Below are 25,949 nucleotides of genomic sequence, written 5' to 3' on the forward strand. Positions count from 1 at the left end.
CAGAGGAGTTTTCCAAATAGTTTTTATTTGATAGGGTCTTGCTGTGTAGTTCAGGCTGGCCTTGAACTCACTATGTAGCCCAGGCTGACCTCAAAGTCTTGGCGATCATCCTGCCTCAGACTCCCGAGTACTGGGATTACAGGTGTGAGCCACTATGCCTGGCTCCAAATAGAGTTTAAGGGATTAATGGCCTCTCCTAAACAACTTCCCACCCAGTGCCAATCCCAGTATACCCGAATCTGCAGATCAGATAGGATAACCCGCTGTTCCAGATCCTCTACCCATTGAAGCACAGCTAGGTCTGTTTCGTATGTCTTTTCTTTGGGTGACCAGCTCATAATCCCTTCTTCAAAGGGAGGGAGCTGACTAGGCTCAAAGATGGGATCTGAGAAGTGAGAACACAGAAGAGGCCATCAGGGTGTTGAAAAGCAGCTCATGTTTGCCCTGGGCTCTTCACTTCAGGCTGGGTGAAGGTATCTATTTACCAGCTGAGGGCCGTGAGCAGACTTCCTGCAAGAAGTTCCTGTGCTTGTTAAGGTGTTTGTGAAGTGCCTTCTCACGGATGCCTCGGGGGTGTAGGGCCTTGAGCATGGCATCCAGCATCTCAGGATCTCGGATCCACCACCAGCCTGAGCGCATCTCTAAAACAAGGGATTCATTTGTGGGATGAGGGCTGGGAACCTGCTTGGAAACACAACGCCCACCCTACACTCTTACTGCATTTCACCCAGGATCACTCACCAGGGGGGACTGGCTGGGCTGTCAGCTGGGTTAGGTAACGCTGCTCCATCTGTTTGAAGAACTTGCTGGGAGGTCTCCCTCTACGTTTTGGCTGTCCCAGCCCCGTGGGACTCTGTGGCTTTTCTCGAGAGTCTGCTGCTCGCCTCTTAGGAGTTACCCCAGTCAAGAGGGTGGAAGAGAACTGTGCTGGAGAACAGGGGTTGGCAGCACTAGGTCTATTCATCTGTGAATAAAATGAGACATAAGATGAGGATATTTTCAGGTGTACCGGTTTCCTCACTTTAACAGTCCCACAGCCATGGAGCCCATGAAAAGATGAAGTCAAGAATATATTCTTTCTGGCTACTTACTGGCTTGGAGGAGGCAGGCAGCTGAGGGGAAGGAGTGGGTTGGTCCTCAGAAACTGCAGGGGGTGGTGTAGGGGCAGCATTGCAGGGCACCTCAGCTGAGAAGTTAAACCAGGATGCTGGAGGATCAGGGCCAGACTCTGCTTCCTCAGGCTCCTCCAGAGGCTGTGACGGGGCTGGGTCTAGCTTTCCTGGGCTGCTGTCAGGTGTGAGGACTGAGCTGCTCAGCAGGGAGCCATGGCTCTGAGTCTGGCTCAGCCAAGACAGGAAAGCTGACTGGCTGAGGTCATGCTGGCTCTGACCCAGAGACAAAGGGGAGCCTTCTGGCTCTAAGAACCCATGATGGAGCTGGGGCTGGGGCTGGAGCTGGGACTCAGGATGCGGCTCGAACTGGGGATGAGGCTGGGTAGAAGCCTGAGGCTGAGGTTCAGGCTGCGCCTTGGGTTGAAGCTGGTCCTGGGGTTGTTCTGAATCCTGGCCCTTGAGAGAGGACTTCAGGTTCCTAGGTTGCATAGAGCCAGGCTTGGTTTTTCGAGGTCGGCCTCGTGTCCGGGCAGGAGAACTGGCAGAGGTGCTGGAGCCACTTAACTCTTTCTTCACAGAGAAGAGGGCAGGAGTGAGTCCTGAATGGGTCTTTAAGGAATCAGTTTCCTGCTTTATCATATCTTCAGGAACTATAAAGAGGACATACACTGATATATAATAGGAAAGAGCATATAAACACACGGCATATACTTTCTTCTGGACTTAGTCCTCTTTTTATGAGATTCCACCAATGGTAATAGCTTATATGCCAATGGACAAAGTATCTGGAGAACAAATACTGTTCTAAGTGATCAGCAGCAGCAGCATAATCATAAGCTAAAAATCTGAGAACCAACTATATTTTAAACACTTTTTTTTTATGGCGCTGGGGCTCAAACCCAGGGCTTTCATGCTATGTTCTACCACTGAGCTCTACCCCCAGGCCTGTTCTGTTAAGCACTGTTCTAACTAGGAGTATTAATTCTTCTTGATCCCCTTAAAAGCCTCATGAAATACATATTCTATTACTATTCCAGTTTACAAATGAACAAACAAGCAAATGGCTGGTAAGTGGCATAGCAGGCAGGTAGGGAGTCTTACTCTAGGGCCTATGTTCTTAACCACTATGCTATACTGATGAGTCTCATAAAACAAAAGAAGCCCAAGACCACTAGGCAGAGGAAAAGCAACTATTTAACTTTTGTTAGCTAGGACTCAAAAGAGGATCGAGGCTTTCACACACACCTACCTAGGCTCCCCTCTGCTCCTTCCACAAAGATACCAGCCAAATATGGCAACACCCAGTAACGGCGTCTGTATCGGTCTTGCCCCAAGGAGACTGCCCGAAGCATCTGGGATGAGTGAAGCAGCTTTTTGCGAAAGAAGAGCTGACGCTGGAAAGGCAGTGGAAAAGGAAGATAATTAAATTAAGAAACACACTTCTAGAGTGACAGTGGTGAATTCATCTAGTATGAGAGAAAGCATAAGCTCTCAGGCTTCCCTACAGAATTGATACCCAGCTCAGAAGGTGATCATCTCTTGCCCAGCCCAAACCTCCAACTCCTGGGAGGTCAGCACAGTACCTTGCTGAGTTTTTCTATCTGGCGCTCTAACTCCGGGATGCTAGACGCTACAGCATCAACCTAGAGAAAAACAAGGACACCGAGGAAAAGGAAGTTATCAGATTAAAAAAAGAGAAATATCTATATTCATTTTCTTTTTCTTTTTTGTGGCTCTAAGCTCTAAGGATTGAAGCCAAGGCCTTTTTTTTTTTTTTGGTACCAGGAATCGACTGAAGCCTTCTTACTGAGCTCTATCTCCAGACCTTTTTATAATTACAAAATAGCATTTTAGTAAGTTGCCCAGGCTGGGCTAGGACTTGTGCTCTTCCTGTCTCGGGCTCCCAGAATGCTAGGAGTAAAGGCATGAGCTACCATGCCCAGCCAACAAATTATTTATTAATTGATTTGTATTTATATTTATTTATTTATTCATTCATTCATTCGTTCATTTTGGTACCGGGAATCAAACGCGGGACCTTGTGGTTGTGAGGCAGGCAGTGGAACCACTGAGCTAAATCCCTGGCCCAAATTATTTTTTTGACCCAGGGTCTCACTGTGTAGTTCAGGTTGGCCTCAAACTCACAGCAATCCTCTTTCCTCAACCTCTCAAGTGCTGGGATTACAGGTGTGTATCTGGCAAAATATCTGTTTTCTGACTCCCACTTTTCTTTTTTGGTACCGAGGATCGAACTCGGGACCTTGCGCTTGCAAGGCAGGCGCCGGAACCACTGAGCTAAATCCCTGGCCATTCCCATTTTTCTTGCTCTTGGGCCAGTACCTCTCCGTCTCTTCGACCCCTTCGGCCATGGAGAGCTGCTACAGTCTCCTCCTCCTCCTCCTCCTCCTCTTCTTCCATGCCACTCGTTTCTTCCATGATCCGAGAACTACGCCTCCGTCCCAGGCCTTCCTCTGGCCCTTCCATCTCTACTTCGGGCCGCCCAGTTCGCTTTGCCAGAGTAGTTTTCAGTCTTGAATAGATGGGCACATTAAAGAAAACTGTGGTGAGGTTTTCTTTACTGCCACAGAAGGAACATCTGGAATCTCAACCATTGTTAAGGGGAAGGGGCTAAGGGTAAAAGTTCCGGGCAAAAGTGCTGGGTATGCTTCACCCTTTCCCCTTCCTCTCCTCTCTCTGGGCTCTGCCCTCTGTTCTGTCCCTACCTCCGGAGCCGGCCTTCAACAATCCACTTGTTTTTCCTGTAGCTGGACATACTCTCCAGAGTCTTGTCAATCTCACTGCAGGGGTATAAGGAATGGGATTTTGAGGTAGAAGTGGCAGCACAATAAAAAGGGAAGGGAGCCTTAAAGGTATAGGGGTGGTAGGGAGTTTCAGCCTAGAACCTAGACTGAATGAACAGCAGAGGAAGGTTTTAAGTTCTCCCAAGAGGGCACTAAAACTCAGTTCCATCTCCAGAGCTTGGCAGGGGGCACATATCACCCTGGGACTTCTGACTGGCAAAACCCCTCCCCCATCCCACACAGACACAAGGCATAAAACAACAATCCCCTCCCCAGCCCCTCACTTGATGATGAGGGTGGAGCCATTGAGCTCATGCACAAGGAAGGCCAGGACAGCAGCTTTCTGCTGGGGTGGCTGGGCCTGAAAGGGCTGAGTACGGAGGCTGTCACAGAGGGTGGGCTCTACTCCGTATGCCATGAGGAAGCAGCGCAGGATCTCAGACACATTGTCTCTTGTCAGTGGGATCTCACACACCTTCTCCCCCAAAATCTTGAGAGACTGTTTAAAGGAGAGAGCATACTGGGAGTGAGGACACAAAGGGGAACAACTCAAATTGGGCGAACCTATCCTACTGGGTTAAGATAGAAAAATAGGAAAAGAAGAAGTTTCTAAAACAAAATAGAAGACGACTATGAAGGAAAAGTGCAAAAGAAAAGGATTAACACCAGGTGTGGTGGCACATGCCTGTAATCCCAGTACTTGGGAGGCTGAGGCAGGATTGTGGCAAGTTTGAGGCCAGCCTGGGCTACATATGAATTCAAAGCCAGCCTGATGAACAACATAGCAAGGCCCTGTCTAAAAAAACAAAACAGACCATCTCCCTCACTTCTCATCACATCTCTAGGTGTTCTTAGAGAGAAAGCAAAACTGAAACAAAGCACTACATCCCAGGCCCTCTCGGCCTGCCCAGGAAAGCTCACCTGACAGTAGGAGGGCAACCCAGGATCATAGAGCGCAGCCTTTAGGAGCCGTACCAACAGGTCTTGCACCTTGCCCAAGCTGTCACCTTGACACAGGAGTCCCTCCTGCAGGACCCCCAGGCTAGGCACATCTTTGGTAGGATCAAAGCCCAGCACCTTGCCGAAGCTGTGCAGGAACTCCACGATGGTCAAGCAGTCAGAGAATGCCCTACTGGGCAATGTCAAACCAGGGATGCGTGTGAACTCAGGCAGGGGCTGGAGGGATCAAAATGGTAGAGCGTCTGTTAAGACTTGGGCTGGGGATTTAGCTCAGTGGTTCTGCCGCCTGCATCGCAAGCACAAGGTCCTGAGTTAGATCCCTGGTACCAAAATTTAAAAAGGCAACAGTAAGGCTTTCCATGAGGTATTCCCTATAATAAAGAAGTCCTTACAAATGGGCCCTCCATGACCCTGGAACTGTTATTTCCCTTTACTACCTGGTGGTCAGCTAGACACATGTCCTCTGTGGGCTTCTTCATCTCCTCCAAGATCATCTGCTGCCTCTGCCGTTCCTCTAGGCGTCTCTGGGTAGCCAGGGTCTTATCTGCTTTACAAGTTGGCTTGGCTTTGGCCATCTCATCCTTTTCCTTCATTTTCACTTTCTCTTTCTTTTCCTTTTTCATTTTTTCCTTCAGTTTTTCTTGCTTTGTCTTTATCTTTTCTTTCTCAGCCTACCCATCAAGGGAGAGAAGATATAAAGATGACTGACATAAACATATCAGTCATCAATCACCCTTCCTTGGCCTCGGTCCCTCCCAACCTCAGAGCCCAGAAATGAAAGTGGAAGACTGGCACACTCATCTAGCAAAGTAAGTTCAGGGGCTTCAGAATTACCCTCAGCAAGTGTGTGCGTGCACCTACCTTCAATTTCTTCTTGGGATCCTTCTGTTTTAAGCTCTTGGTCTCTGGTTTCCTCTTGGTTTTGGCCTGTAAACCATAAGGGAAGTCATTTTCTCCTCAAACTCTTAAAGCATCTCTGCTTGGGGTAGGATTAAAAAACAAACAAGCGGGCCAGGGATTTAGCTCAGTGGTTCCGGTGCCTGCCTCGCAAGTGCAAGGTCACAAGTTTGATCCCTGGTACCCAAAAAAAAAACCAAAAACAAACAAGGGTGCTGAGAAGGAGAGGTGGGAGGTAGAATGATGAGGGGATGGAAATGAATTAATTCTCTCTAGAGTTGCCCGCATTATTCCTGAATAAGCCTAATTCTCTAAATTAAGCCCAAGAGAGTTCAGAGCAATAAGTGTGATGCTATGCAGGGGGTGACAGATATGAGATGGAAAAAAAGATGAAGCACATTGTAGGACAAATTAGCCCACCGATATCCCTCACCTGCCCTTGGATAGGAGTCTGACACTCTCCCCGTTGTATCTTCTGCCTCATCTTCTTTTTGCTTTTACTCATTTTCGCTTTATCTTCCTCATTCAGTGTTTCTGTAAAGAAAAATGAGATAAGTGAGGCAGGAAGATGGATCTTTGGGACCCAGGGCAGCACATGCTGTTACAAAGCTGGTCTCCTAAGCAGCTCCTTAAAGAACGTAGAAAAGTTTTTTTTGTTTTTTTCTTTTTGAGACAAGAGTCTCAATATGTAGTTCAAGCCAGTCTTGAACTCACTATGTAACCCAGGCTGGGCCCAAACTTGCAGAGATCCTCCTGCCTCAGCCTCCTGAGTGCAGTACTCTGTCTGCACTGCCACACTTGGCTTTTTTTTTTTTTTTTTTAAATTTCTGAGTTCTGGTACTAGGGGCTGAACCTAGGGTCTTCACAGTGAGCTACATCTACCAGTCCATTCTTTTGTTTTGAGACAGGGTCTCGCTCTATAGTTTAGTCTGGTCTTGAAGTCACAATGCAGCCCAGGCGGGCCTCAAATTCTCAGTGATCCTTCTGTCTCAGCCTGCTGAGTGCTGGAATTACAGGTCTGGGCCACCACACCCAGTACCAGTCCTTTTTTATTCTGAGACAGGGTCTCACTAAATTGCCAAGTTTCCCAAGCTGGCTCGAACTTTCTACCTTCCTGCCTCAGGTTCCCAGAGTTAAGGGATTACAGGAGAGTACCACCACACCTGTTTTGTTTTAAGTATACATAATAAAATACTGGGGGGTGGGGGTGGTACAAGAGAGGGGCACAAAGAACTCAAATGGTATCTCCTGCCCAGAAGGAGCAGCCCCTGGCTCCAAGTGGACTGCTTTAGAGGCAGTCTGGCTGGTAGAAAAGAGGCCACAGCAACAGAGTAGCCTTGCAGCCATCTCTTTCCCAGGCTACCTGAAAGTGCAGCAATGCATGGACTGATTTGAGTGCAGAGAGGACTGAGAAGGGAACCAGAAAGCCAAACTGCCAGGGAAAGACGGTGTTAGTTGGTAGCACTGATTAACCAAGACTGTGCCTGAAAGAGCAAGTGACAGACACTTCATAGTCAGATCAACACCAACATAGCTGTTGCTTATGCTCAGCTCTTATGCCTTTTTTGGTACCAGGGGTTGAACTCAGGACCCTGTGTTTGCAGGCATGGTACCAATGAGCTAAATCCCCACCCCTCTCATGTCTTGTTAAATAAATAAATAAACTGAATTTCTTTATTCTGGAATACTAAATATTGAAGCATAATTCTGTGTATTTTGTGATATTTTTGACCTGATAGTACTTATTCTTTTGTTTCTGTTATAGAAACATCACCATTATCTATACAACAATCCTCAGTCAGACACATAAGGGCAGATGAACTACTTAAGACTTCTCTCAAAACATGAAATTCAGCTAGGGATTTAGCTCAGTGATGCTGTGCTTGCCTTGCAAGCACAAGATCCTGAGTTCAATCCTTGGTACCAAAAAAGAAAAAAAAAAATCAAACTCAGCTGGGCATGGTAGCACATGCCTGTAATCCTAGCACTCAGGAGGCTGAGGCAGAAGGAAATGCTAAATGAGGAAAATAAAGCAAAGATGAGCAAAAAGATGAGGTAGCAGGTACAATGGGGAGTTTGAAGCCAGTGTGGGCTACATAGTGAGTTCAAGGCCAACCTGAACTACATAGCAAGAGTCTGTCTCAAAAAAATAAAATAAAATAAGAGATTTGTTCTAGGTCATACAGTCAGAAGACAGTAGAGCTAGAACACTGAATGGGAAAGCAGAAGACAAAATCTGTTCACATTTTGACATTATACCAGGGTAAATGCAGAACTTATTGAAAAAACTTAGACATTTCCCTCCATCTAGCCAACTAAAGTAGTGCTAATTATCGTTTGAATTGAGATGTGAATTTTGAATCTTCATGACACTGGTCATAAGCAAGAGTGAACAAATGACATCCCTATAAATAAGGAGCTGAAAACAGGTAAAAAAAAGGGTGTGGAAATATAGTTCTATCTGGAGACTCAAGGTTTCACTAATAAGACCAACTCAAGGAAGAAACTGACTGCAAAACAAATACCTAAAGTGCTGGGGCTCTGACATTACCATACAAGGAGGAGAAGATAACTGAAATTCTTCCTAGGTATCAGTTACACTCCTGGGAAACCCAGGTATTAGCAATTCAGCAATATTTCAGATAGCCTGTGTAAAGAGCAGAATCGCAAAGTAAAAACTGCTATTCTACCTTGGGCCTCCAGCTTCTTTGGGAGACGGTTGTCTGTCTTATTCAACAGCTCAGGGATTTTGACTTTGGGTGGCCGACCTCGGCCCCGTTTCACCTTGGGGACTTCCTTGGTCTTAGCCTTCTCATTGTTTCGAGGTCGACCCCGTTTGCCAGTAATTGCTTGAATCCTGGATGGAATCTCCTCTGCTGAGAGCTGAACCCACTGCAAGCCCTAAGGCAGTGAGAAGACTGTTACAATGGTGCAGGCCTTCTATCCCCTGGTACCAAAAAAACAAAACAAAACAAAACAAAACAATGGTGCAGGCCACTAGTCCCTCTAAACCATTTAAGGCCCCCAGAATTCCCAAACCACAAGAAGAGGCTGCAGCTTGCCCATCAACTCTTTTTCAGGGACCAAATCATATAACCCTTAGGCCAGCACCTCTGGTGTGTCTCTCTCTTCAAAGAAATCTCCAACAGGCATACGAGGACTGAAGCTGAAGTGCTCACGGCGCACACTGTGTACCACGTTGCGGCTCAGGTACTAAAAGAAGGAAGTTAAATCAACATTAATGAGTCTTATGATGTCTTTGGCTGGGAATGGTAAAAGCACAACAGGGCCCAAAGTAGACAATGCCAACCTGCATGACAGGGCCCCAAAAGGGGTGTGTACTGCCTTTAAAAATACCCATAAAAGGGCCAGGGATTTAGCTCAGTGGTTCCACTGCCTGCCTCACAAGCTGAGGACCTGGGTTCGATCCCTGGTACCAAAAAAAAAAAAAAAATACCCATAAAGGGGCCGGGGATTTAGCTCAGTGGTTTCGCTGCCTGCTGCGCAAGCGCAAGGACCCAAGTTCGATACCCAGTACCAAAACAATAAATAAATAAATAAAAATAAAAATACCTATAAAGGGTGTGTGTGGGGTTAGCTCAGTGGCGCTATGGCTGCCTGACAAGCACAAGGTACTGAGTTCGATTCCCAGTATCTACAGGGGGAAAAAATCTATAAGAGCTTTATTACCTTGATCACTTCTGGAAACTGTTTCATCCTCTTCCCACAGGGGCCATAATACCAGGTCTCCCCCTGCCATCGGTGGCTGCCCTTCTTGATGCGCACTTCTCTCCGCCACCTGCCAGAGAAGCACATGGGCCCTGCCACCAGGTCACACCCCTACCCACTCCCAAGCCCCCCAGGAGCCAAGCCCACTGAGCAGAGGACCCTCCCGAATCTGTCTCACTAGTATTAGATGCAGACGTGAAAGCAGCATTAAGACACAAACTTGACAAAAAGGCCAACTTGACCGCCCACAAATATCTCAGGGCCCTCAGGAGGAAAGCAATACATTAAATCACACAAACCTAAAGACCTCCACATACAAAGTCTGTGAGATGAACAGCCAGAAACCCCTCCCTAATGTCATTCAGGTCAATTTTACTGAATTGCCAGTAAAGAAGATAAAGACCTAGGGGAGTAAGGGCAAAAAAAGGAGGGTGGGGAGGCAAACTAAAGAGTGAACTCCCTGCAGACTCCATGAAATGACTCAGTAGGCCAGGGTTTAGTTAGGAACTCCATGTTCTGAACAACAGATTATTGTTAAGTCTAAGCTTTACCTTTCTTTCATATTGTAAGAATTCTCAGACTTGGTGACTGTAAGTAGCCTAGAGGCGTTGGAGTGGGGGAGGTAAAGCAAAACAGTTACTTCCACAAAGCCCTTGGTGTCAGCTGGCTTGCTCATTATATTATTGTTACCAGTGTTTACCTCTCCAAAGAGCATTAAAACAAAAACCACCACCATAACAAAACTACCCCAATTCATTGTTCATAAGCCACTCCTCTTTCATTACAACCCCTTCTCTATGAAAATAGGCAGCAGGCGCAAGGACCCGAGAGTTTGATCCCCGGTACCAAGAAAAAAAAAAAAAAAATAGGCAAGGCAGTTAGTTTGGATATCTGTACCTATGGGTTTGGCAAAGATAACAGCTGGAGCCCCTTGACCAAGGCTGAGTCGCCACAAGATGAAGAAAGGGTTAGTGAGTGAAGACAGACCCTGAGAGAAGGAAAATCTAGGAATCTCACGGCAAGGAACACTATAATTACAGATAACTGTCCTGTCTACTCCTATTTTGCCCATTTCTCCCCCAAACTCAGAAGAGAGGAGCTCCCCTGTTCCTACATTCATGCATTAAACGTTTCAAGGTCAATGCATGTAGCAACCTAGAGCATTTACCCATGTTGGAGGGGAAGACGAACTTCTTCTGGAGTAGCAATACGTCTCCTCAGGACATCAGCTTAGAAGGAAGATGGGATATTCAAGTTAGGAGCTCAAGCACAATACTGAAATAACAGGCTAGTGGGGAGGGTTGACACACATGCAACATGGAACAACTCCCTCTCTCCTTCCCTCTTTTCCCACCAACTCTCTGTTGTACTGGGGGGTGGAACTCAAGGCCTTTGCGCTGAGCTATATCCCCAGCCTTTTTGAAATCTGAGACAAGGTCTAAGTCAGAAGTTGCCCTGACTGGGTTTGAACCTATGATCTTCCTGTCTCAGCCTCCCAGAGCACTGGTATTACAGCATCAGGATTACACCTGGCTGAAACACACTTTTCTGGGAACCAGCCCAGGGGTAGAACAGAATCTGTACACTTACCATTACCAGAAGTAGTGACGTCTCCAGTGATCTCTTCCAGGTCACCAGTGGCTTCATGGAAGCTGCTGACGTCTTTATTTGCTAGGAAGGCAGAAGCTGGGGAAGTTACAGAGGAGGCTTTTGGGGAGCCCACTGGAGCTGTCAAGGCAACTTCCGAAGAGACTGCTGAGGAAACTGGAGAGAGAACTGGGCAGGCTGCTGGGCAGAGACGTGGAGAGGCTGCTGGAGAAACTGATAGGGAGACTTCTGGAGCAGAGATTTCTGGGGAGGCTGTTGGTGAGACTGCTGGTGAGGCTACTGGATGTAGTTGAATCTGAATAGTGGATGACTGGTCAGGGTGTGGCTGGGCCAGGGGTGGTGGGAAGTCTGAACCCTGAGTCTCCATTTCTTCCTGTTCAACATCACTGCCATTATTCAGGTCAAAGCTATTATCTAGGATCCAAAGGGATAGGATGAGTGAAAGAAAAATGGCACCACATAAAACAATCTATTCAATCAAACCTAGATTAAGCTAAACATGGTTATTCAAGGGCTTTTTCCTAGGGTTTGAAAAAGCACCTCTGGCTTTCCTGCCTAAACATTCACAAACGTTTAAGTGCAAAATTTCTACTGTAATTATATAAATAAGTATCTTTTATCTGAACCCAGGCAGATATATGGCCTCCTTCTCCCTGCAAACCCCAAGACTCCCAAGTTCTTCTGACCTGGGGACACAGGTCAGAGTATAGTGGCCCATGCCTTTCTTAGTCCCACCATACACTATCCCATAAGCTCCTCATCCTTCAGCAAGGTGCTCTTACACGTTTCCAACTTTTAATGCCCCACCTATATAGAACCTATTTTCCCATTCTTTTTGCAGGTCAAGAACTTTTCTTGTCCTACCTTTCCTCACTTACCTTGCAGAACAGACTCCCCTAAGACAGGTGGAGAGGCAGGGCTGGAAAAGATAGAGGCTGATGTTTGACTGTCATCAGCCAGGAGACTGAAAGGAGTAGCATTATTGAGGGAAGGGCAATCAAGGGCAGAGATCACAGGACTATCCTCAAGAGGCAGCTTATCTTCTGCACCCATCAGTTCCGTGTCATCTATACCATAAAGTCCTCCACTCACTGGCTCTGTTTATGGGGTGAAAGAAAAAAATCAGAGCAGGATATTAAAGAAAATCAGAAAACAAGATTTCCTCAAGAATTACTTGCTTGTTGCTGGGCATGGTGACACATTCCTGTAATGTCAGCACTCTTGGAGGCTGAGGCAGGAGGTTCAGATCAGCCTAGGCAATTTAGTAACTTAGCAAGACTTACTTATCTCTAGACTTACTTTATTAGATAAATAAAAAAGAAAGACAGACAGACAGTGCAGTGCAAAGGTCCTTAGTTCTCCCCCACCCCTTTTTTTTTTTGGTGATGAAGGGGCCTCAAAACCAGGGCCTTGTGTATGCTGGGCAAGCATTCTACCATCAAGCCATCCCCACAGCCCATAAAGGTGCTCAGTTCAATCCCTACTTTCACCTTAAATGAAACCAAAACAAAACTGGCCTGAAAAATATTCAACTTTAGGCCATGAGTGATAGAGCACGTCTATAATCCCAGCACTCGGAAGGCTGAGGCAAGAGGATCACCAACCTCAAGTTCAAGGCTAGCGAGGACTACATAGCGAGACTCTGTCTCAAAATCCAGTTCTAGTTTCCACAATGTGAAGATTTTTTTCTAAAATTAAATTAAGGAAAATATATAATATATGGCACTTTAAAAAGGGTTGGCCAGGGGCCAGGGATTTAGCTCAGTGGCACTGCACCTGCCTTGCAAGTGCAAGGTCCTGAGTTCGATCCCTGGTATGAAAGGAAAAACAAAGGGTTGGCCAGGTATGATGGTGCACACCTGTAATCCCAGCACTCTGGGAAGCTGAGGCAGAAAGATCACAACTTCAAACCCAGCATGGGCAACTTAATGATTTACAAAAAAAGCAAGGGGAGGGCTGGGGATTTAGCTCAGTGGTTCCATTGCCTGCCTCACAAGCACAAGGACCCCAGTTCAATTCGCAATCCAAAAAAAAAAGAATACATCTATTGAAAAAAGCAAGGGGAGAGCCCCTACATTTAGGGCACTGGGGATATAACTTTGTGAGAAGGTCCTGGGCTCAGTATCCAGTAGATTTAAAAAAAAAAAGTAAAGTCATTAGACTATAGGGACCATAAAAGTTTTGAGGTGCAAAGGGAAAAGAACTGACTGTAGACCATTGCAAAATGACAGCATTTATCATAAAATATCAGTATGGTAAAAGATTATTGTTCACTGGGCCAGGGATTTAGCTCAGTGGTTTCGCCACCTGCTGTGCAAGTACAAGGACCCAAGTTCGAGCCCCAGTTGCAAAAAAAAAAAAAATTATTGTTCACTGACAAATGTTTTCTTTCTAGTTAAGTTAGAACCCAAATAGACCAACTGTTTGGTAGTTAAGTCCATATTTAGTGAATTATTACAGCCCAGGGCTTTTGGCCAAATGGAACACTGGGAAAGAACCTGGGAAATGAACCAATTCAGCTCAGAGGGCAGCTGGCCTAGTCAGGCCAGTGGCACATAACTGTGGTCTGCCACCGGATTATCTGGAAGCCCCAACACCCCAGATTCCCTGACATGTTCCCTGGTTTACTCTCTCTTCCAGGTGGCAGAAACTGGCTACCCTCTGCTTGCTAAGTAAAAGATCCAGCCTTCTAGCCCACCTGGTGCCAGAGAGTCGAAGGGCTCAAGAGAGTCTTCATTGAGGATTGGAGTGTCTTCTAGTTGATCAGGAAGATGTGAAGGGTCATCTAAACAGCTTACTGTGGGGTCAGGGACCAGGACTGAGACCTCTTGGTGTAATGACTCCACAGAGGGGACAGAGCCATTGTAGCCACACATTTTTAGTTCTAGGGAATTCCAGGAGAGAGCAAAAGTCAAAATAAGTGCCTTCAACTGCTTCATTTAGCTACAGCAGGCAGTTAATCTGTGCTAGAAGAATGTTCATTCATTCAAGATTTATTGCTGTTAGGGTACCAGTTCTATGTTGGGAACTGATCACACTCTAAGCAAGCAAAGAAGTGCTGGTAAAATCAATCCTGCATCAGGGAAAAAGAGGGGAAAGGAATGCGAGATCTGAGACAAGAACCCAATCATGTTCGAAGACATCTTCCCCAATGAATGGGAACAGAGGAAACATCCTATGATTTTACAGGGTGGTCCCCCTTGTATTGGGAATCCCTTTGCAAGCTAACCTTTTGAGGGAAATTATGAGAGGTAATTGTCACATGTACTAATGCTAACAACAACAAAAAAGAAATAAAACTGAGAACACAACCAATAGTATATTCTGCATGCTTCCTTCCATCCTTCACATGCCCATCTCTACTAGGATTCAGCCCACTTTGGCAGCCAAGTGATCATGCCTTAGTCAAAAGGGCCTCACTGCCCACTAATAATATCCTAACCCTTTCATGTTGTGGAAGAAGCCCTTCTTGATGCAGAGTATCTGTTGGGGCTGTTTCAGGCTCGCCCACCTGCCCTCTCCAGGCCAGCAGCTCTGCATGGGCTTGAAATAATTTGCACTCCCACTCGCGAGCTGGTGCTGCAGCCACAAAAACACCAGCCACTTGGCTCTGCTAATCACCAACATGCAAATCAGCCTCCACTGCAGAGAGCTGGAAAGACAAGTTTTCCTCACCTCAAAAAGCCACTGTCCCCCACAGCCCTTTTTCCTCTCTCCCCATCCAGCTCAGAGACCCAGTTATACCTGGCTGCTCTTCTTCCAGCTCCAGGCTGCCTACCAAGCCGGTGCCATTCTCTGCCACGACTGAAGTCAGCTCCTTTTCTGCTGCCTCATCAGGATGGATCACACTGCCTACCTCCTGGGAGGGCGCAAAGGTCTGGATGCTAGATCCCAACATAGGAGAAGTCTGTGGGGAGGTGAAAAAACCTGGGGGTCCATTGGGCATCACCTCAAAATTCTGGTCAGGAAAGGAATCATACAGTTCCTGTGAGTCGAAGTTAAGCCCCATGGGACTCTGGGTACCATTGCCCCAGAACTCTTGGCTCCCAGCCCGAAGGTTAGTGTTGTGACTCGGGGATGGTTGCCGGCTGCCCCCAAGAATGCCGTTGAGTGGGTACTGTCCCCCTGAAAACTGAGAGAGAAGGGGTGGGTCCTTGAGGTTGCTGCCAGGATTGGCAGATGGGTACTGTGAGTAGTTCCAGAGACAGTCATAGGCCACGTTGGGGTGATGGAGGTGTGAGGTGCTGGAGGAGTGGGGAGCAGAGTTCAAAATCCCTGAAGTAGTAGTGTGAGATACAGTAGATAAGCCATTAACATTCACATCCCCATTCAAACCTAGCAGAGAAGGAGAGAAAAGGATCAGTTATGAATATATATGCAAGCAATTCTATCAAAACAACCCCAATGTAATCGGACTGACTAGAAAAAGGGAAGGTGAAGAGGAAGGGAGTCCCCCCTGTTATATTTAGCTTTTGGGTCTCTGGGGAACACAAAACCCAGATGCTCCTGAATGTAAGCTTAGCAACTGCTGCTGAGGCTCCTGAGTAGGGGACCAGGGAGCTCTCCAAGCCTACCGTGGGAGCCACCAGCGGAGAGCTGATTGCTGCTGCTGCCTTTTTATTAAATGAAGCTGTTTGCAGACTTCCTACAGTGACTTGCATTGTTCCCCTTTCTCATTCCCTAGAGGAATTCTTCCCTTAGAGGAGCATAACAAATTTTCTAGGTACCCCCACCCCAATGCCTATTTGGCCCCACAGTGGCACCAGAAGGGCCAGCCTCCACCTCACTGGCACATGCAGATCCAGCACTTTGTGCTGGTCTAAGAATAGAATCTGCAGTCACCACAGCGACAAGATTCCAGCTCAGAAGGATGGGCTTAGCCCCTTCCTATAGGCTGTGGAGGGTAATATGCAGGGGGTAAAAATCTTTGCATGACCAGTGCTGCAGAATTCAATTCTCGACACCAATAGCACCCTCTGGGATGATGGACAATCAAATAAAAGGAAACAAAGAAGCTGGGGACAGGGGCAAGGAAGAGACCCCAATGAAAATAGCTTTTATCCCTCTTCAAGTCCCATGTAGAAGATAAGAGGATAAGTGGTTAAGTATAAGCCTGTATTTTTCTGCTGCAGGGAAAGAGGGAAGTATGGTGGCTTCTCCCTGCTTCTAAGCATCAAGGACTTGAAACCCAAGCAATATTAAAGAGGTACTTTGTAGAGTCATACTACAGGGTAACTGAGAAGCCAAATCCAGCAAAAGACCTAATTAGAGCAGCAGCACTTCCATCTGGAATTATGAATTTCTCTCTGGGCAAACTAGGTACACACTAAATCCTGCCTTGTCCCTACTTTCTATCCAAGGACAGGAGGTGGCATAGGCATTTCTACCATCTGCTCTTTTTTTTGGTGTACAAACTAAAAGGCAAACACATCCCAACTTTCATCTACCTTTCTTTACCCCTAGTGCTAGCCCAAATCAGTTTCTCCAACCTCTAAAAACAGCTTCTCAAGGCTGGTCCTTTATCTCTTTTTCATGGATACAACCTGGTCACCAGCAGCAGAAGCCACCTCACCACACTCTTTGGCAGCAGCCAAGGAACAGTGTTAAACAGAGCAGGATAAGATGAAAAAGCCAGTATGTTTTTCTAATCCCTTCCAACCTTAAGTCAAGACTAAAAATGTTGCTTCTATAAACCTCTAGAACTTATTCTTGGAAGTCTGATTTCTCTCCAGCAGCTGGAACTCTGTGGATTCACTTCCTCCTTCCCTACCTGGCAGGAAAGAGTTGTGGGATAGCTATCCTCAAGTGCAGCCAAATCTCCTCCCATCAACCTGCTCTAAAGAAATGATGTCCATTTCCCACCCCAGGCCATATGGCCCTCACACTCACTTTTCCCTTGCTGGGGGAAGTTCATGGGAGACCCGTTAGTGTAGAGGCCCTCCCCTGAGGAAGGAGAGGGTTTCAGTCCTGAGGCAGCAGGTGCAGGGGGAAGGCCAGTAAAGTTAAAATGGTCGTTTGCCTCCATTTCTGTAGGAGGGGAGAAAGAGGGGAAAAAAATACTGGTGGTTAAACAAGGTTATGTCATTAGGAATTTGCCAGAGGGAATCCCCCCCCCCCATTAAGGTTGAGAAAGAAAAGGAGGAAATATGGCCCCAACTTGGGCTATGATCCTATAGAAATAAGTGTTCTAGTCAACTTTATGGTAATTTTTTTTTTTTAAGTTAGAATAATCAAGACACAGCCTGGGAGTCTACCCAGCACAGGCAACCCTATCCCTCTGCTAGATATTAACCCATCTCTTTTTTGGTATTAGCCCATCTCTCCTTCTCTTTTTTGGTACCGGAGATTGAACTTGGGTCCTTGCGCCTGCACAGCAGGTGGCGAAACCACTGAGCTAAATCCCCCCGCCCATCTTTTGTTTTTATCCTCAAGGTAAGGCCCACCCCGCTAGGATCCACAAAAAGTTCTCAAAGTTGTATTTTTGACAGGAAGCCATGGTGATGGGGGTATTGGCAGAAAAAGCATATTTGATATACACCCCACTTTGTTTTTATTATGCTTGAGCTAAGCAGCTTGTCTGTTATCCTATCTATAGGCCCAAACATCTGAAGACAGTACAACTATATAAATAAATGGATTTGAAAAGGAAAATACACTACAGAAAAAGTGAACAAATCATTCAGTGACATTCTGTTTTGTGCTTTGTTTTGCAGTGTTGGGAATCAAACCTAGGACCCTGCACATATATGCTAGGCAAGCACTCTCTCCAAAACTTCTACCCCCACCCAACCTCAGTATTCTACTTGTTTTTTTTTTTTTTGGTACCAGGGATCAAACTCAGGACCTTGTGCTTGCAAGGCAGGCGTGGACCCACTGAGCTAAATCCCCAGCCCAGTATTCTACTTCTTATTCACAAGAAATAGCATGTGCTCTCCAAGAACACAGGTCAGAAAAATGTTAGCAATGAAACACATTGGGCATTGGGCATGGTGGCACAGGCCTTGTAATCTCAACACCTAGGAGGCTGAGGCAGGAAGATCATCTCAAGTTTGAGGCCATCCTAAGATACAAAGTGAGTTTAAGACCAGTCTGAACCACACTGTGAGACCCTGTTTCAAAAGAAAAAAAAAAGTCAGCTGAGTGATGACACACACCTAAAATTCCAGTACCCAGGAAGGATGAAGCAGGAGGATCACAAATTCAAGCACAGCCTGGGCAACTTATTCTCTTTATTGTGGTGATTTTCTGCTATTGTTTCTTCCTACTATGGTAATTTTCTAATGTTTTGGTTTTGTGGCTTAGATACTAAGAGTCATGGAGATAATAGTGAGATGCTTATATATTAGTGGCTCACTGAGGGGCAGTATGGTAAAAAGCTTTCACTCTCTACTAAATGTAATATGATATACTAGGAATGGTGAGAAAGCCCTTGATCAAAACTAATTTCAATTTTGATAGAAGAAAGAGGGAAGATAGAAAGCGGAAGCCAGAATTACTGGTAAAGTCTGAAACATTAATCAGATACTTGCGGTATATAGTGGCATACTAACTTCAATTGTGAGAAAACCTGTTTTTTGGTGTTTTTTTTTAGATTTGCCACTTTTTTTTTTCGGTACCGGGGATCAAACTTGGTCCTTATGCTTGCGAGGCAGGCATTCCCAGCCCCTGCCACTTATTTTTTATTGGTACATGTTTGCAGTACATAATGGCTACTTTGAGAAAACCTGTCTTGATGTAGTAAAAGCAGCTCCATGGATATGTTACTATATTTTTAAGGGCAGAAGAATCACACAGAAAGGTTTACCAAGTTCCCAAGAAGAGGTAATAAATAGACCCTAGGAGATGTTTTAATCAAACTTCTAACAAGATGAATAAATTGGTTGAGCATATATATGACCACTCACTGGCCAATAATGCAAATAAGATACCATAAGGTATATGTATTAGGCATGATAAAAAAATACAGGCTAGGGATTTAGCTCAGTGGTTTCACCGCCTGCTGTGCAAGCGCAAGGACCTGAGTTTGATCCCCAGTACCAAAAAAAAAAAAAAAAAAAAAAAATACAGTGAATGTCTACAATTTTTTTTTTCAGTTTATTACAACAAGACATATTGCCATAAACTCCTCTCAAAATACTTCCCCTTAGGGGCTGGGGATTTATCTCAGTGGTTTCACCACCTGCTGCGCAAGCACAAGGACCTGAGTTCAATCCCTGGTACCAAAAAAAAAAAAAAAATACTTCCCCTTGATTCAAACACACTTATCCTGTCATTCTTGCCAATTTCTGAAGCAGTTCTGGAAATTTTCTTTCATGTCTTTTTTCCTGGCTGCCTTAATGTCCTGAATCAATTCACAACATTTACCTTTCAAGGTCATTTTGATTTGGGGGAACAGCTAGAAGTCACATGGTGCTACATCTGGTGAATAAGGTGGGTAAGGACAGCAGGGATCGAACTTGGGACCTTGCATCTTCGAGGCTGGTGCCGGAACCACTAAGCTAAATTCCCGGCCCTTTAATGTTTTTATGAGCCTGCCTTTCTGTTGGATGCCATGTGGCTGCAGCACTCACTATATTTTTAATCATACCTCATAAAAGACACTTACAAAAGGAATTCCAGAGCTGATTCAGAAAGTGACAGTAGCCAGGCCTGGTGGCATAGGCCTGTAGTTTCAGCAATCTGGGACACTGAGGAAGGGGAATCACAAGTTTGAGCACAGCCTGGGCAACTTAGTGACTTAGCAAGATCCTATCTCAAAATAAAAAATGAAAAAAGGGCTGGAGATATAGCTCAGTTAAAAAGACCCTGGGTTCTGAGCACACACACCAACAAAGGGTCAAGAATGATGGGATGTGTTCAAAGTAAGAGGGAGCATTTTGAGGGGAGTTAATGATAATATGTCTTTTACTATAATTTTTTTAAATTGTAAACATTCACTGTATATTTCGATTATTTCATGTATGTGAAAAGAACATAATTCTGAGAATGAATTATAAAACCTGTATAGTACACAGCACCATAATTACAACATTTTCTAGACTAAGTACATAATTATCTCTACCTAACATTATTATTCTTTTCTTTTTTTTTTTTAAATTTTTGGTACTGGGGATCAAACTCAGGGCCTTGCGCTTGCCAGGCAGATGTGGCGCCACTGAGCTACATCCCTGGCCCATCTACCTTACACAATTTTAACTAAAATTAAAGAAATAAAAAGTAGGGGCCAGGGATGTAGCTCAGTGCTTTTGTCGCCGGCTGCGCAAGCGCAAGGACCCAAGTTCGATCCCTGGTAGCAAAAAAAAAAAAAGAAAAGAAAGAAAAAGTAATTTTCTGTTTTACTGATTTAAGAAAAAAAAATTTTAAGACTCTTATCTTCCAAATAGGATTTCCCATCTTCACTTATTAAGTAAGTAGCACACCTCAACATGCTGTGCATTAATGAAAAAAAAAAAATCTCTATAGAGAAAATACCTCATGGTCCTCCAGGATTTCCCTAGTATAGTATGATGCCACTCCTCAACAGCAGAGGATCTGAAAAATAAAAATCATGAAAAAAAAATTTTTTTTGAGACAGGGTCTTGCTATGCAGTTCAGGCTGGCCTTGAAACCACTATGGACCCCAAGCTGGCCTCAAAGTGAGATCCTCCTGACTCAGCCTCCTGAGTGCTAGGACTACAGGTGAGCACCACCATGCTCTGCAAACATCATGAAATTAATAATTCTGGGCCAGGGATTTAGCTCAGTGGTTCTGCCACCTGCCTTGCAAGTGCAAGGTCCCGAATTCGATCCCTGGTACCAAAAAAAAAAAAAAAAAGAAAGAAATTAATAATCCTTCGAAATAAAAGACAAAAAGGAAAGCTCATTCATTTCCTAATCTGGGTTAGGTTCCTTCCAAAGCTTATCCTACAGAAAGGACATTCAATAGTTCACTTCAGAAATCCTGAAAATGCTATCCCTGGAGAACCACTTTCATCTGATACCCATCTGGGCTGGGGATTTAGCTCAGTGGTTCCACCTACTGCCTTGCAAGCACAAGGACCCAAGTTCGATCCCCGGTACCAAAAAAAACAAAAACAAAAACAAACAGTACTATCTGATTACCACCTTTCCTGTTCCCCAGTTTTATGCACAGCCATGTTTCATCTGGTGTGTGTGTGAGGGGGGTGCACACACATACAGAAAAATATACACACCCTTTTCCTCCTATGTACTCTGGACTATACTCTCCCACTTGATGGGCCACAGCTCATCTTCCCATTCTCTATTTCAATCCCTGAGGAAACTAGCAATCTTTCTGCTGCTCTGGAAAAGCACAGCATATCCTGTTTCATAATAAGTAGATAGCTCACCAAAATCAGAGAAGTAAAAGGAATGGAAGTTACCGAGTGCCTGGTCTGGTTCCCTACCTTCCCCTATTGAAGGATCATAGGAACCACAATCATTTCATTTACAAGCTTCACAGACACATAAAATATTCTCTGTGCTGTTCAATGAGGTCAGCACAATGAAGTAGGTTCTAGAGTCATATCCCAGCTCTACTATTTACCACCCTTCTGACCTTGGATAAGTTACTTAAAGTTGCTGAGATTTAGTTTTGTCATTTGGAAAAATTTTAGTACACACTTCCAGGGCTTATAAAGATATAAATGAGAGGGACTGGGGATTTAGCTCAGTGGTTCCGCTGCCTGCCTCGCAAGCACAAGGTCCCGAGTTTGATCTCTGGTACAAAAAAAAAAGATTAAATGAGAAAATTCACATAAAAGCCCTAACAGTCAATGAATATTAGTTATTATTAGAGAATTTTTTAAATGTTTAGATTACAAAATGATAATCAGCTCCAAAACGTCTAACTATACTAGAATGAATACATATATCTATCTATTTCTCCCAGGTACTGGGGATCGAACTCAGGACCTTGCACTTGCCAGGCAGGCACAGTGCCACTGAGCTACATCCTGGCCGTTAGTAGAAATGTAATTTAAAACCATTATCAGAATGGGAAATAATTCAAAACTAGAGAAGATCCACCCAGATGTCCTTATATGAAACTCAACTCCTGGTTTCTGATGTTATTTGAATATGGGATCACAATGAAAATGAGAACAGTTTCTCTCCTCAATAAACCAAGGGTTATTTCATTTTAACCTTCCTACCCAAGATGCTTTTCATAATAAACCCTGAAGGTAAACTCTGTCCTCCAATCCAGAGCTAACAAGAACAGTAAAGCAAAGGAGGGTGTCTCCCTTTGAACTAACAGGATTTTTGCCAAATGAAAAAAATCACCAGCGCCCAACCTGAGTATCAGACAGCTCTCATGACCAGGAAGTACAAACAGGCAAGCACCCAACCCGATTCCAGCTGTACATAAATGGATCTCTTAAGAGCCCCTGTGTTTCATTTGTTGAGTTAGGGACAACTGCTGGTGCACAACAGTAATCCCAACACTTGGGAGGCTGAGGTAGGAGGATTGTTGATGAAAACCTGTCAAACAAACAAAAGTTAAAGGACACTGACCCTTAATCTTGAGGCAGTAAGGGACTTGCACATGCCCAATTCTCTCAAATGCAATCAAAAAACTTCTATTCTGTGGGACTAAGACATGGTTTTAACAGAATAAGGCTGACAATGCATAAAGTGTTGAAATAAATATTACAGATTTTGACACTACTGCAGGTATCTTGCCTGACCAATTCTAACCTTCAAGCCTCTAAGGCTATCCCCAGAAACAAGGAGAAACATCAAGACCCTCCAGCTGGATACTTTGGTCGTCCCTGTAGCTCTTGGTTGGTTCTTCTCAGGTAGTCCACCAAAATTCTACATAAGGGAGGTTTCTAATTTGGGAAGAGAGGGTAAGCTGAGACTTTTAAATGTTTATCTTGATTAAGCAGCAAAGGCAAATTCTACTGTATAATATGAGTACCACTACAATGTTAGTTTCATAATTGTGAATGTTATGAAGGATAGTTCTCAACCCTACACATCTGGGTTACTCACCATATTCTTTTTTTTTTTTTTGGTACCGGGGATCAAACTCAGGTCCTTGTGCTTGCGCAGCAGGCGGCGAAACCACTGAGCTAAATCCCCGGCCCCACTCACCATATTCTAATACAGAAGTTTCCAACCAAGAGTGATTTATTTTACTCACTAGGGTACACTGAGTAATGTCAAAGTACTACCAGCATTAAGTAGAAGCTAGAGATGCCTGCCTCTAAGCATCTTCAATACATAGGACAACCCTCCACAATAAAGAATCACCTGGCCCAAGATTTGGTGCCAAGGTTGAGAAACCCTGCTCTATGTAACACAAAAGCTGCCCCACACCCTGGGGAAGTTCCAAGTTTTCACTGCTCCCAGTGCCTGACACTGAAAGTAGGGATCTTTGACTTTTATATCTAAAAACCCCTTCTTCCTGGCTAAGTCATCTTTCTCCACCAATAGAGTTCCAAGTGCCAAGTCTCAGAACTAACATGCCCTCTTCTCTAGTCAGTATAGTTCATTCTGACTCAGGTTAACAAGCTTCCCTTGGAACGCTGACTCAGACAAACTACAGCATGTACTAAATGAAGCTCATTCTCTTTCAAAATGCCCTTTCCTAGCCAGAACTTTTTTTTTTTTTTTTTTTTTGGTACTGGGGATTGAACTCGGGTCCTTGAGCTTGTGCAGCAGGCGGTGAAACCACTGAGCTAAATCCCCGGCCCCTCCTATCCAGAACGCTTAAAGTGAAGCAGAAGGAAGATGATGAAAGAAGGAAAATGAGGGATGCCAGTAAAAAAATTTACCATGTCCAGGCTGCCCAAGACAATTTATACAAAGATAACTGTTCTCTGTCCTTATTTCGTCTACCTTATGTAGGTTGTACAGCATCAACTAGATATTAGGCTCCACTGTTGTGTTTCCAGTACCTAATTTAAGCACTGAGGACATAAAAGAACCAAAACAAGTTTCTTTTTGTTTTTTGCAGTACCAGGGATTGAACTCAGGACCTTGAGCTTGCCAGGCAGGCACGGCACCACTGAGCTAAATCCCCAGACCTGAAATCTTGATGTATTTTAGATGGCTATCCCCTTGCAGAAAATGAGGCTGAGAAACGGGGAAGTACTAAGAATGTAAAAAGTCAGTAACTTTAAGATCTAAACTAATGAAATGTTTAGACAGATTTAACTGAACACTCAAGGTACACAGATTTACAAATATTTGTTAAACATTGTAAAGGAATTACATAATCTAAATTACATTTTCTGCCATGCTTCTAGTTACTTTACTGTGAGAAAACTAGAAATGACTCTAAAACTGCAAGACACAACTGGGCATGTAATCATAGCACTTGGAGGCTGAGGCAGGATTGCTGAGAGCGCAAGACTAGCCTGAACTGCATAGTAAGACCCTGTCTCACAACAAAAAAACAGGGCTGGGTAGCTCAGTGGTTCCGCCACCTGCCTTGCAAGCGCAAGGTCCCAAGTTTGATCCCCGGTACCAAAGGAAAAAAAAAAACAAAAACACCCAAATAAATAAATAGCAAGACACAAAACACCAGAGATGGAAATAATACATCATTTTATATAACTCACCTGAGCATTCTCAGATTTTGTCCTTGAGGTGTGGAACCAAACCCACAGGACTGTATTTAGGAGGGCAAAATACTAAGGCAATGCTACTTTACTGCTAAGGACAAGAACAATTTCCAGACCTCAAAGAAGACAGGGTTTTAAAATTATTCTAACAAACTAATGCAAAGTAGACCTTCTCAGCCATATGAAACAATGATGAGAAAGTATTCATTTTAGGCTATAAGGACACCAATATTCTAAGAAATAAATCAGGAAGATAATTTGCCCCAAGAAATAACCTCAAGAGGGCCAGGGATTTACCTCAGTGGTTCTGGTGCCTGCTGCACAAGGCTCAAGGTCCTGAGTTCGATCTCTGGGTATCAAAAAAAAAAAAAGAAATACCTCAAGAGTTGTGTATTGTCCCAGGACATAAAAACTGGCCTTACTGGGCAGGGGATTTAGCTCAGTGGTTCCACCGCCTGACTCGAAAGCACAAGGAACAGAGTTCAATCCCTGGTACCAAAAAAAAAAAAAAACCCACAAAAAAACCTGGCCTTACTGCCTCACTTCACACACCACACACTAGGTCAAACAGCACACTAACTTCCATACTATCTTTTTTTTCTTTGAGACAGGGTCTTGCTAAATGTAGTTCATTCTGGCCTTGAACTCACTATGTAGCCCAGGCTGAACTCAACCTCCCAGGGATTCTCCTGCCTTAGCCTCCCAAATGGTGGGATTCCAGGCGTGCATCACCACACCCAGCTGTACCATTTTAACAGTAAAAAAAAAACCACAGCAGTTTGGTACTTGACCTCTTCAAAGGTTAGAAAGAAAGGTCAACAGTAGTAAGTCAAAAGTCACTAACCCTAAGAAGATTTGCTTCTCTCTTGGTAGCATCTGATTCCAGAACCACAGAACAAGATAAACCTGTGGAGCATTCTTTTTTTTTTTTTTTTGGTACCAGGGATCAAACTCAGGACCTTTTGCTGGCGAGGCAGGCACCGGAACCACTGAGCTAAATCCCCGGTCCTGTGGGGCATTTTAGATTTCTGGTTGGCTGAGGTCACATATAACTCTCTATACTTCAATTTTTTTCTTTTAAGGAGAGCAGTCAGTTAAGAAATCGACTTTTCTATAGAAAAGTGCATCCATTTTATAAGAAGAACATGAAAGGCTTGCCACAACTATATCAAATTAAATCATTATTTTCTCAAAATCTGTTTATATTTTTTTCAGAGTCCAAAGTATATAAAAAGTAAAAATATAAATCTTTTTGGGGCACATACTGAGGA

General features: G+C 44.5%; 2 protein-coding genes across 14 annotated transcripts in view; one reads left to right on the top strand and one right to left on the bottom strand.

Moving 5' to 3' along the window:
- Rbms2 (RNA binding motif single stranded interacting protein 2) overlaps nt 1-15,744 on the top strand; it is a 77,244-nt gene extending 61,500 nt beyond the window's left edge. Inside the window, exon 14 of one of the 2 annotated variants that reach the window (XM_013078269.3) lies at nt 13,748-15,744. The gene's annotated coding sequence lies outside the window, so the exon portion shown is untranslated. The remainder of the gene's footprint in view (nt 1-13,747) is intronic. The other variant, XM_087192160.1, reaches the window with a different exon arrangement.
- Nucleotides 1-25,949, bottom strand: part of Baz2a (bromodomain adjacent to zinc finger domain 2A) — a 38,395-nt gene that overhangs the window by 4,429 nt on the left and 8,017 nt on the right. For 5 of the 12 annotated variants that reach the window (XM_004861279.4, XM_013078267.3, XM_021241461.2 and 2 more), the window contains 22 exons: nt 16,997-17,134; nt 14,852-15,442; nt 13,806-13,991; nt 11,986-12,204; nt 11,090-11,521; nt 10,668-10,728; nt 9,461-9,569; nt 8,882-8,983; nt 8,461-8,671; nt 6,204-6,304; nt 5,735-5,800; nt 5,311-5,544; nt 4,835-5,089; nt 4,198-4,412; nt 3,836-3,910; nt 3,453-3,642; nt 2,696-2,755; nt 2,362-2,506; nt 1,092-1,762; nt 742-964; nt 486-641; nt 234-385 (listed from right to left, as the gene is read on the bottom strand). In XM_004861279.4, coding sequence (XP_004861336.2) covers nt 234-385; nt 486-641; nt 742-964; nt 1,092-1,762; nt 2,362-2,506; nt 2,696-2,755; nt 3,453-3,642; nt 3,836-3,910; nt 4,198-4,412; nt 4,835-5,089; nt 5,311-5,544; nt 5,735-5,800; nt 6,204-6,304; nt 8,461-8,671; nt 8,882-8,983; nt 9,461-9,569; nt 10,668-10,728; nt 11,090-11,521; nt 11,986-12,204; nt 13,806-13,991; nt 14,852-15,442; nt 16,997-17,132 — 4,590 coding nt within the window. In that variant the 5' untranslated portion in view covers nt 17,133-17,134. Of the gene's footprint in view, nt 1-233; nt 386-485; nt 642-741; nt 965-1,091; nt 1,763-2,361; nt 2,507-2,695; nt 2,756-3,452; nt 3,643-3,835; nt 3,911-4,197; nt 4,413-4,834; nt 5,090-5,310; nt 5,545-5,734; nt 5,801-6,203; nt 6,305-8,460; nt 8,672-8,881; nt 8,984-9,460; nt 9,570-10,667; nt 10,729-11,089; nt 11,522-11,985; nt 12,205-13,805; nt 13,992-14,851; nt 15,443-16,996; nt 17,135-20,578; nt 20,639-24,975; nt 25,028-25,949 lie in introns of those variants that run through there. The other 7 variants (XM_004861280.4, XM_021241463.2, XM_087192158.1 and 4 more) reach the window with 3 other exon arrangements.

The sequence above is a fragment of the Heterocephalus glaber genome, unplaced genomic scaffold, assembly GCF_053883595.1.
Source record: "Heterocephalus glaber isolate CG9 unplaced genomic scaffold, H.glaber_assembly_v1.0 deba00001569, whole genome shotgun sequence".
In the NCBI taxonomy this organism is placed as follows: Eukaryota; Metazoa; Chordata; class Mammalia; order Rodentia; family Bathyergidae; genus Heterocephalus; species Heterocephalus glaber.